The 12,398-nt window shown below is 42.6% G+C and overlaps 1 protein-coding gene across 1 annotated transcript in view; it reads right to left on the reverse strand.

Moving 5' to 3' along the window:
* Positions 1 to 11,207: 11,207 nt before the first annotated feature.
* Positions 11,208 to 12,398, reverse strand: part of Agbl4 (AGBL carboxypeptidase 4) — a 1,043,215-nt gene continuing 1,042,024 nt past the window's right edge. Inside the window, exon 13 of the mRNA XM_042679054.1 lies at positions 11,208 to 11,612. Within this exon, the coding sequence (XP_042534988.1) occupies positions 11,492 to 11,612 (121 nt within the window). The 3' untranslated portion in view covers positions 11,208 to 11,491. The remainder of the gene's footprint in view (positions 11,613 to 12,398) is intronic.

Consider the following 12,398-nt stretch of genomic DNA (forward strand, 5'->3'; position numbering starts at 1 on the left):
CCTTCTGAGTTTGAATTCTTTTAAACAAACCCCTACAGGGCCACCTTATTCAATGAATAAATGAATGAATGATTATAAATAGGGACAAATAAATATTAGACTTACTAAAGAATGAATTCAGGCATAGATGATGAACAGGCTTAACATCTGAAAGTACCCACTCCATGTATTTGCTTTTTAATAAAGTAAAAATCTCAAAGCTCCCCAGAGCTGCTCTGTAAGCCAGAACAGTGAATGTTGATTTCACAACTGTGCATGCTCCATTTTTACCCACCAGCTAACTCAGCCTACTTCAGAGCAAGCACTCAGTGAGTGCTTCTAGAATTGAGCAGAAGTGAATAGTCTGGAACCACTGAATTTCAGCTCTCAGAGAGAGAAGTTTGGGAAAGTATTGAGAGTGTTAAGATTTGTATTTGGGCTTTTCTGTTTTGTTTTTAATGTACTGTGTGAAGTTATTTCTTTTTTCTTTTCTTTTTCTGTTGGTTTATCCCCTGTTGTCACTGTTTTTGGTTTTTGGTACCCGGTGTCTTTATATACATTTATCCGATTTGGGGAAGGGAATGGGAACAACAAAATGGTGAAACAAAGGACAAAGGTAACCCAATACAACAGTAATAGTGACACTCACAAGATACTATGCTGGAAATGAGCTTTACAACTTGTAGGGGAGAAGAAGAGTCAGGGGGCAGGGAAAGTGGGAGAAAAGGAGGAAGCGGGATATTACTGTTTGACAACAAATGTACTCATTACCTGGCTTATATAATTGTAACCCCTCTGTACATCACCTTTACAGTAAAATAAAATTTAGAAAGACAGATCAGGGCTGGGAAGGTGGCTCAGTGGTAGAGTGCTTGCCTTGCATGCATGAGGCCCTGGGTTCGATTCCTCAGCACCACATAAGCAGAAAAAAGCCAGAAGTGGCGCTGTGGCTCAAGTGGTAGAGCGCTAGCCTTGAGCTGAGGAGCTGAGGGACAGCGCCCAGGCCCAGAGTTCAGGCCCCACGACAGGACCCCCCCCCAAAAAAATTTTAAAAATAAAATAAATAAATAAAAAGACAGATCATTATCTCCCTTCTTTAAACATAACACCATCTCCCTTCTTTATAACTCTGCCCCAACAGATATTTTCCAACCTTTAGTTAAAAATGGCCTGAAAAGAGAGAAACAAATAACAAGAAAAGAAGTAAATAAAGAGAAAAAAAGACACTTCCCCAAAGCAGACAAAAACATAAGGCTGCAATATAGAAAAAAAGATCTAAATTTTTGAGGTCACATTGGGATAGAATCAGGAAAAGAGGTTCTTCACAACCCCCCACCCCCCACCCCCCCACACCCACACCCTCCACAGACCAGGCCCAGCCAGGATCAGCCTCCTCTGCCATTAGGAAGTAGGAAGGATGGTCCTGACATCCTGCTGGGCACAGTCCCAAGGAAGCCAGGGCAGAGAGGGTGATCCATTAATATGGATGATATGTCAAGAAAGTAGACAGAATTTCAAACAGGAACTTAACCCAGGACCTCTGACTATGAGTGGATGTAAAAATGTGCTGAGAATCAATAATCATCTGTCACCTAATACTCAGTAATGCACATCCACAAACATCAAAATTGCATAAACCCATGCATTTTCACACACAAACCTAGACAAGTTACTTATAAAAAGATGCACATACAATGCAAATGTAGCAGTGCATACACACACATACACACTCACGCTCAAATCCATCAGTCAGTTGATCTCTTTCACTTATGGATGCTCTTAACATTAAAATTTGACAATTTCTAATATGGGTCTATAAGCTAAGCTGGCTCCACCTTTCCCAAGCGTGAGAGCTTGCCTCATTTGTAAATTTCTGGCGGGGGTGGGGTGGGGGTGGGGGTTGGGGGGGGGAGGCTTTAGGGGTTCCTGTGTCAGAGGAATGCCTTGCTCTGAGCAGGCATCCTCAGGTCCTTTCTTGCCATCAGGGACAGCAGAAATAGCTGCAAACTCTCAGAGCCTGTGCCAGACCGTGGGTGTCAGAAATGAATAAGATTGTATGTTTTGTTTATTTTATTTATTTGTATTTTTTTGTTGGTGGTGGGGCTTGAACTCTGGGCCTGGGCCCTGTCCCTGTACTCTTCAGCTCAAGGCAAGCACTCTACCACTTGAGCCACAGCGCCACTTCTGGTTTTCTGGTGGTTTATTGGAGATAAGAGTCTCCCAGACTCTTATCCATGACTCTGAATCATGATCCTCAGATTTCAGCCTCCTGAGTAGCTAGGATTATAGGCATGAGCCACCAGTGCCCAACTTATTTTTTAAACCACCGCTCTCTACTCATTTCAACTAAAGAGCAATGCAAGGTGGGGTTAGAAGACAAAGCTGATGCACAAGGAAAGGGAAATAACAGTCATTGTAAAGTGTCAAATTAAAAGGTTTAGAGAATAGTTGCCTGGGAATGCAGAGGAAGAATTATTTCTAAGGGCCAGGGGAGCCTTCCTGGAGAAGGCCCTTGAAGGATTGGAAGGAATCAGGACGTCAGAGGGGAACAGGAGGTAAACGTTTAAGTCAATTTTGTTGGATTCATTAATGGCAAAGTCTTGGTTGAAAACAAAGCATGGGTGAAGTGGGAATGTTGCTGAGGTCTCAAAGGTAGAGACAATCCCCAATGGTCAATGCTTTCCCATTCATCCTCTCTGTTTGAATCTCACAGCCCTTTTAGAGGGTATGTTAGTTGAGAATAACATTCTAAAATTGGAGAAGGAAATTGAACTCAGTTGAGGCACGAGGGGCACTCCAACTAAGCAAAAGATTTAATTGTGTCATACAGCCAGGCAGCATCAGAGCTGGTTGTAGAACCCATTTTCCTAATGCCTACCTCTTTAGATCTGTTTGGCTACCCAATTTGAATTCTTGAAGTCAGGGGCAAGGAGAAGCTTAGAATAGAGGAAGAGGAAGCCTATTTTTTTTTTTGGCGGGGGTGGGGTGGTGGTGGTGGTGGTGGTGGTGTATTTAGTGGGAAAACTTCCTTGGGTCTCTGCTTTAAAGAATAAGGGGTGACTAGGTGGAGCTGGACTTCTCTCCTGGCATGACAGAGCTTGTTGCTACAGCTCTGAGGGTGACACCAACTCTGCCTATTAAGACAATCTTTTCAGGGCTGCTTTTTCAAAGTAAGAGGCTTGGGCATGGGGGACGTGCAGGGACATCCAACTGCAAAGGAGAACGCCAAAAGCCAGGCTCAGGGGAATAAGGCAAAATGAGGTCGTGTAATAGGAACAAAAATGAACCAGTGAGCTCCCTGAGGGTGAGACTTTTTATAACCAGTATTAAATATTTATTGGACTGTCAGTCTCAGGACTGATGACAGTACACAGAAAGGTGGAGGAAGAAATGGAAAGAACGTGAGCATCAGAGTCTGCTGACATCCAGATGCCTCCATTTGCAGCTGTGTGGCTTTGTACAGATTAGGCAACCTCTCTATGCTTCTGTGTCCTTATCAGGAAAATGAAAAGAGGAGTGTCTGTGTTTCACAGGATTGTAGGGAGGAGTATAGGAGATCAAAGAAGAAAGAAATTAATACAGGACCCGGAGCCCAGCATCATTTAATCAAGGCAGGGCAGCAGCACCAACAGTAGTAGTAGCGTAGTATAGATTCAGATGAGCAGTTGTAGCAATAGGATCAGTAACAGTAATCACAGTGCCCCAAAGCTGAAGTATTTGTGGTAGTATTAGTTATAATGGTAGCAGTAAATTAGCAGTAGTGCCAGAAGCAGCAGTATTGATTTTAGCAGTAGTATGGGGCAACAGCAGTAGCAGCAGTGTTCTTATCAATAGCAGCAGCCTCAGCAGCAGTGGTAATAGCCATGGTTACTGCTAGAGGCACAAAGGATCTAATTGCCTGAGGCTCTGCAAAAGAGTCTGGCCTTGAGGAAAGCACTGGAGGATTCAATAAGTCCATCTCCTTCATCTCACCATGGAGACAGCAGCCTTGAAGGCCATCCAGGACTTCTGATTTCAGGCCCAAAGCCCTCTTAACACACAGGCTGCCTGCACAGCACACTGCAATGCAATTTTGTAGGAAAAGGAGCCATGAAAGGAGCCTGGGCAGTGGTATGTCTCTGAGAAAGTCGATGCTTTGGGAAGAGGAATCTGTAATTTGGATCCAGTCATTCGAGTGAGGTGAAGATAGACTTTCGGATTTGAGATTCATCTAGTCTTCTGTTCTGCTACATTTAATTGGTTACCTTTGCCTTGGCTCTGAAATTGTGGTAGATGCTACAGTCAGTGTGGAGATGAGAATAACTTGGGACACTGGGGCGGGGGTGGAAGGATGTTAGGCCATGTGAGCTAAATATTTCATTTTGGAGACAGGCTCTATAGCCTGGCTGGAGATCCTACTGCCTCTAACTTCAAAGTGGGTGCTGAGGTTACAAGGATGTATCACTATGAGCTAAGACTGTCAGGAGTTAAGTCTTGAAAGACTTTTCTTAGTTTGAGAGGAATAGGGATGGTAGGTGGAGATGAGATTGAGCAGGCTGAAGAAGTGAGGATGTAACCATTGCTTTCAAAGCTGTGCCACGAGGATGGAGTCATGTCACATAGAGTTTCTGGAAGCTTTTGGGGACAGTGGGTTAGCAAGAGATCACCTGGCGATGGAAGGCCAGTTATGGGTCATTCCATCAGTCAGTGGTGATGAGTGGGGAAAGGGGAGAAAGCATTGAAAAGGGAGAGGAAGGGAAGTGATCAACAATCCTGCTAGTGGGTATTATCGTCACATTTTAGAGATGATGAAAATAAACTCCACTTAGAAGGTTTCACGAGTAAACCGAGTGCCTGTGGCTCATGCATGTAATCCTAGCTACTGAGCTCTGAGAATCATCGTTCAAAGCCAGCCTGGGCAGGAAAGTCTATGAGACTCATATCTCTGGTTAGCCAATTGAAAAAAGCTGGAAATGGAGGTATGGCTCAAGTAGTAGAGTGTTACCCTTAAGCCAAAAAGAGCTCAGGGACAGCACTCAGGCCCTGAGTTCAAGCTCCTTAAAGGGCACACAAATAAAAAGATTCACAAGCAGTAGGGCTGGGGGTAAGCCTCAGGTTTGTCTAACTCCGAAATCAATCCATAACACCTCTTGAGGACAGACCTATCACAGAAGCAGAAGCAGTAGGCCTTAGGAACTGGCCAGCTGTGTGGAAAGAGGGACACATGGGAGTTGAGCTGGAAATAGGGTTTGCAGCCTAGACAACAAGGTGGGAAAAAAGGACACTGGCCATGTCAGGTGATGCCAGGGAAAGAAGCAGATTTAGACTGAAGATTGATGCAGGGACAGTTGAAAATAGATCCTCCATCACTGGGGACAAGTCATCATCCCAGGCTGACTTTTTGAATTGGGCAGGGTTGGTTCTGAGGCTTGGGTTTGAACTGAGAGGCAGTGGGGTATGTTAGCATTAAGCCTGAATCCATCCTCTCTGACTGCAAACTATAGGCCAGGAATTACGCTGATCTGGGTTTGTTCATTAGGAGTGGGGTGTCACCCTGACCAGCAGTTTGGTGAGAGCAGGAGTGACTAGCTCTCAGCTGAATTTCAGTTAACTGAGCATTTTGGGATGATCGCTTCATGGAGACCACCTCTGAGATATTGCTTGACTATCAAATATAGCACAAAGCCTGGACCATACCCTGGTAAGATTTTATTCACAGTTATTTTAATAAAACACACAGTACTGTGCTGCAGAACCTACACCCTCTTTTCTTTTCAGTTTCGTCACTTCTGCCTTACTTCGGGTAGGGTGAATACTGCATCTAACACGGTCTTCCCATCTAGTTAGAGCCCCAATTTGCATTGCCTCATGGTTCCCCCTCAAGAGCTTAGAGCCTCTAGTTGACCCTGACCTATCATTTGCTCCTTCCACTCAGTGAGCTTGGACTCTGCTATGGGATCTGTGCTAAGTGCTAAGGCCATAGGATGAAAACAAAACAAAATGAAGCGAAAACATCAAACCCAGGTCCCTATCCTGACACTCATCCTTGAGTGCATCTGTCATTTATCTGGACTCTTTTCTCACTCCTGTCCTGTCTTCAGGAAGTCTTTATACTTCTGACTCTACTTTGACTCCTAGAAAAGGGGATTTCTAACTCCATCAAGGAGGTGACAGATGGGGGTCAGATTCAGATGGTTTGGGTACAAGATCTACTTTTGTGAATATTTCATAGTCACTGTTATTGCAAATCCTCAATAAAACTTAGGGAAATAGGTATTAATCACTCTTACTTTGAGAATCTTGATGCCTAAAGAGGCTAAATTCTCTACCAAAGCCACACAGTTAGAACAGGGATTCATACTTGTATTGGTCTAATTTAAATTTAAGCCATTCCTGTTATGTTGTCTCTTAAGTCCACTCTGACCTGGGAGCCTTATTGGCTCAGCCGAGTCTCCAGAGAAACAACTCCTAATCTTGATCCCCTCCAAGTACTCAGGAAGCAGGGACTCAGGTGGAGAATGCAGAAGAGTTAGGGGACACAGTAGTCTTGGTTCAAATACTCTGGAAAGAGGAAGTGACTAGGAATCTTAGATTTTCTACCCCAGGGGTAGCAGGAGGTCCTATAATAATTACTACCTTGATGAACCTTCAAAGGCTCTGGAAGCATCAAGAAACTTCTGGACAATGCATGATTGAAGGGGCCTCAGAAGGCTGTGGAGAACACAGAAGAACCTTGAACATGTGTGTGGTAATCCAGAGCAGAAGAAAAAAGGACTTTAGCAGCAAGCGCTAAGAAGTTCTGAAGTCCTAAAACATTTCGATGAACCTGGGATTTTTTTTGAGACAAGGTCTTACTATGTAGTCCAGGCTGGCCTCAAACTCCTAATCCTCCAGTCTCAGATTCCTGAGTTCTGAGATTACAGGCATGTGCCATCACACCTGGCTCTGACGCTGGAAATCACGTGTTCTTCTCCCTTCTCCTTACCCCCATCACTTCTAAATGGTGCCTCTGCTTACTTGTTATTCTGCTTTTTCCTGTTAACTCTTTTGATATGATTTTACCCAGAGAAAACTGGGGACGTCCCAGTATGGTGTAGTAGAAAGGAGCTGTGTTTGAATCCAGGTCTTCACTTGCCATGTGAAAGCAAACCAAAGATTTGATCTCTGGGATTCTCAGTGGTCTCAAGTGGGAAATGTAAAAAAATCATACTTAACCTCATGAGACTGCTGAAGGTACCAAATAAGACAAAAGTGCAAAGGGACAATACAGTATATGTACAGTATATGTCAGTCGGTCTTTGCAGGAGTAAGATTCCATGCTTAACGAATATTAACTGCTCACTTCCATAGTTGGTTCTGCTCTTTCTATTTAGAAAAATGAATTGGGATGCTTTAAAGTGGTTATGCCACTGAGTTGCATTGAAAGACTACAAGCTCATCATGTGTCTTTTCTCTGCCCTCATTCCAAAGGCCACAGGAAAACCACCTAGTAAAGGTTCCTCCTGTTGCAGTACAGGGAACAGCCTCATCAAGACAGGTAGCCTCCTTTGGAAAGCAGTATGGAGGTTCCTCAAAAGACTCCACATAGAGCTCCCCTATGACCCAGCAATCCCACTTTGGGGCACTTATCCAAATGATCACAAACAAGGCCACACTAAAGCTACCAGCACAACTATGTTTATTGCAGCATTATTCACCATAGCTAAGATATGGAACCACACAGTAGATGGATGAATGGATCAAGAAAATGTCTCTCTCTCTCTCTCTCTCTCTCTCTCTCTCTCTCACACACACACACACACACACATACATTAATTCTATGCCTCCATCAGAAAGAATGACATTGACCCATTTGTTAGGAAATGGAAAGACCTGGAAAAAAATATAGTAAGTGAATTAAGCCAGGCCCAAAGAAGCATAGGTCCCATGGTTTCCCTTGTCTGCAATAGCTAGTATATGTCTAGGACAAGCAGAAAAGGTCAAAAGCTATGTATATATGACCATATAAGATGATGCTAAGTGAAATGAATCCCAAGATAAGGACACAAGAGGTTTTATCTTTGTTGCTGATGTTTTAAATGTACTTATAATGCACTATGTGATTTTTTTTGTTTCTTATATATGTTCTTCCCCCACGGTATAACCCCTGTTTTCACTGTATTTGATTCTGGTACCCTGCATCTTGTATATATATTTTTCTAATTCAGGGAGGGGTATTTGATTCTGGTACCCTGAATCTTGTACATACATTTTTCTAATTTGGGGAGGGGAAGGGAAATAACAAAAAGCTGAAATAAGGATACAGGTTGACCCATTGTTACAATGAGATGTACAAGACACTATGTTGCAGATGAACTTTACAACTTTGGGGGGGAGGGAGGAATTGGGGGGAGTGAAGAGATGGGAGCGAAAAAACAAAGGTGGGTAACAATGCTTGATAGGAAATGTACTCATTATCTTACCCATGTAACTGTAACCCCTCTGTACAGTATCTTTATAATAAAAATATATATTAAAAAAAAAAGACAGGTGGCCTCTGCTTTATATCCTCTGTGGATTTCATCCTGACTGACACTGGTAGCCTCTAACTGGTTTTCCTTAGCTTTGCAGATAAATAGAACTTTGGTCCTGTCTTAGAGCCTTTGGGCTAATGCTGAGTGAAACCATCACTGGCATCAGTAATGGCTAGTTGGGTGAAGGCCAAATGGAGACCTTGCATATCCCTACCTACCTACCTTCCTTTTTCATATAGTTCTCTCCCTTGCCTTCTCAGAAATCTGCAGAATATTAGTGTGGTGATTGGTTCTACCCACTTGTGACTGAGAAGTGGGTAGACAGGAAGATAAACTAGAACACCCCCTGCTGGGAAAAGTGGGCTTCGACACTCCTGTTAATTCACCTATCAGCATGGTGCTGTTCTTCACCTCAGTGCTGAAAACCCTTCCTTTCCAGTTTGACCATCATAGACATAACCATGACCAAGACAGCTAAGGAAGAATGGCAGGCCAAAGCCACCAGGAAGGCTACATTTGTCATCCCTTTCCTTTCTATTATGCAAAGTAGAGAAGCAGACAGTTTTATTGGAACACTACCCAGCAGTCTATATCATAGTCATGGTATTATTTTTTCTTCTTCTAGGATTGCTAAATGTGAGCAGAACCCATGTACTGTAATTCAGAAACATTTGCTGTGGTTGTCTCTGGTGTTGAATGATGCCCTTTAAACCATATACTCTTGTCTGATATCTAGATATGAAACTTCCTGCCTTGTGTCAGAACCTCCCAACTTTCAATCCAGCATTTTCCTAGAGAAGAAACTCCTTTCATTTCTTTTCTCTATGACAGATGTCCAAACAGAAACTGCTTACATACCTCTGATGATGAGTTCAGTACCTTTCTAGGGAGTTCATCCAGTAGTTAGAAGCTCTATTTACTAGGACATGCCCTTACTAGCATTACTCCTTGGATTTGGTAATTATTTCTGGGCTACACAGAATCAGTTTGCTTCTTTTGTCTCATGATAACCCTTCAACTTTGTAGGAACTGTGGCTTTACTTTCTCATTCTTGTCCTCTCTTATTTTTTTTTACCTCAAGGATAAATAGATCCCATCTCATTCATTTCTGGTGGGGGAATGATTTCTAGCTATCAAACAACTAAAAGTATGTGCTATTGTTATTGTTGATGTTGACGTGTTTCACACCTAAGCTCATTGAAACGTCATAATAATCATATTAAGGCAGATAGTATTGTTACCATCTCACAGGTGAGGAAACAGAGATGCATGAGGTTAAATTACTGGCCTGAAATCACAAAGCATTAAAAGGTAAAAGCAGGGCTTGAATTCAGAATTAGAATTCAGAGTTGTCTGTCTCCAAAGTTTTGTTCTTAAGCCACTAAAATACTTGCTATCTGTGCTTCTTGTGATCTAATCAATGAACAGTTTTAAAAAATACGTCACCATATACAAACATGATGTAGAGGAAACCAAGGACATTAGATGTGGACTATCATTTCTCTTGTTTTGTATAGTCTACCTCTGTCCATGCTAGCTAAAGTGAGTCTATCATTTCCGAAAGCTGCCACACTGTTTGTGTGGTGAATTTCTGAAGTCCGACTCTGAGAGATCTTCCTCATCATGATGACAGAGTGAAGGTCATGATGACAGAGTGGGGATCTTGTCAATTTTAGGCTAGCTGGTGGAGCGACTGGGAGAACAAAAGAGAAAGTTGCTAAGAAAACCCAGAAGAACAGAGCTGCTGCACAAACCACTTTATTTATGTTCCTCTGGACAACAAGAAAGAGGAAAAGCCATGGATACAACAGGATATTCACATCCAACGAACCAATATGCAAAAGAGAACCCGCTTGCTCTTGATTTTTGCAACAAACTTTGAAAATCTCCAACACACATAGAAAGAATGCTTAACCAGAGGTTTGTGCTGGAGGCCCTATCTCCCTGGAGCCTTCTTTCTCTCCCTATCTCCTAATCCTCATTTCCAGGAGGTCATTTTAATTAGCAGGCTGTCATGGTGACTCAGCCTGCTGCATCTATAGACAGGAAGGAAACACATTCTGCTGGACCCATTCATCATACAAAGGCACTTTACTCTTCAGAAGAAAATGCACAATATTTACCTTTTCCTGCCTTGGGAAATGCTAGTATTGTTACTTTATTTTTATCATTCATACCTGTCTCAGGGGTGCATTCTTTGTCTTTTGCATCTCCCTTACCTGGCAATCACCCTTTCCTCCTTGCAGATTATCAGTGCTAACCTCCCTTGATCTCTGTCACCAGGGACTTGGAGACTATAACCACGATAGATCTTTTCAAATGAATAAGCAATTCTTCTCGTCTCTGGAGCTAAAATTTCAATTAAACTACCCAGGAAATGGAGAAACAGCTCTCAGAACAGTTTTGAGCAGTTGCATGCTGGGGGCTGGAGGCATCAGAAAGCATGCAGTTTATAGATACAATAACCATCTAAGACCACTGTGATTTCAAACATTCTGACCCACTGTTCAAAACAGGACATTTGCCTTAGGGTTGCATATGTTTTGGATCAGAAAATATGGACTATGTGTTTAAAAAGCTAAAAAAGAAACAATGATAATTTATTTTCAAAAGGGACTATCTGTAACATCACTGTATACCTTTGCAAAGTAAGAGGTCTTCTAGAGAAACTGACCTAAAACGTGTCAAACCTCTTAAGAAGGACGGGTAGGTTTTCCGTTATCCTGGAAGAATCTCTATGTTGTGGAAAATCGCATCTGTGCTCACCTGGTTCCAGTCTTCTATTTTGTTCAGCCTTGTGTTAAAGGCTCACAATTGATTTTCCATTGGTGAAAAGGAAAATCAATGATTAAATTTCTTTTTCTTTTCTTTTTTTTCCCCTTCTCCCTTCCCTTTCATTAACCATATGCCTTATCCCACAAAGCCTTGTCTTGGAAACCAGAAAAGGATGATTCATTTCATGCCCCAGCAGGAAATGCACGTGCTCCTGTCTCCACAAAACCTCTCCAGATTCCATGTCTTTAAAAAGGGGTTGAAGGGTCTCTGTGGTTCACTGAGTTCTTCTTGTCCCCTTTGCTGTTGGGGTAGCTGCTGATCGGGCCCGGCAGGACTGGGTGCTTGGAGGGAGGGGATTTTTCTTTCCTGCAAAGACGGAGATAATAGAAAGAGAGAAGACAGCACATATCACACTGTAACGAAATGATCTGTGTGCATGTCTATCTCCCCCACTGCACTGTGACCTTCTAGGAGCAGTGGGCTGGTCATCCTCTTCTCATTGTCCCCAGAACCCAGTTTGGGGCCTGGTTCAAAGCAGGCAATGAAGTTCAACGAATGCCTGTTAGATGGGCAGATGGAGACACTGAATCATTCTGATTCTACAGAAGGAAAAAAAAAACTGTTTTACAGCTCCAACGTCCTACCTTTCTACTCTGCTTCTAACGCAAACAATTCCACAATGAGATGGAGATAGACACACAGAAAAGACACAGCTTTGCATTTTGGAAGGAGGCCAATAGAGCTGGTTTGCTTACCTTAAGGTTCCCAACGCTTAAGAGGAAAAACCTTAGGCCCTTATTTAAGAAAAAGTTACAGCTTGGGAGGATCTGGGACCTCATTCTAACTACCAGGGGATTGCAGTTCTTTTATAATTCTTAGTATAGATGAAGGATGGCCTTTTATAATGTCGCTCTCTCCCTGGCAAGCTTGAGAGCTGACGGAGATGACATGATTCTGATTCATTTCTGTGTCCCAGTACCCAGCACCAAATGCAACACTCTTACCATCACTGTCCTGTACTTGATTATGTGTCTGTTGTGGTCACATGTTGGACAGTGAACTGATGATTGTGTTTTATTCCCTTCTATATTTTATTTTATCAGTGCCTTATTTGTCATGTTTTTGACTGATAGGTTGGTATGACATTTATTT

The sequence above is a fragment of the Dipodomys spectabilis genome, unplaced genomic scaffold (assembly GCF_019054845.1).
Source record: "Dipodomys spectabilis isolate Male_0828 unplaced genomic scaffold, ASM1905484v1 ptg000002l, whole genome shotgun sequence".
Taxonomy (NCBI): domain Eukaryota; kingdom Metazoa; phylum Chordata; class Mammalia; order Rodentia; family Heteromyidae; genus Dipodomys; species Dipodomys spectabilis.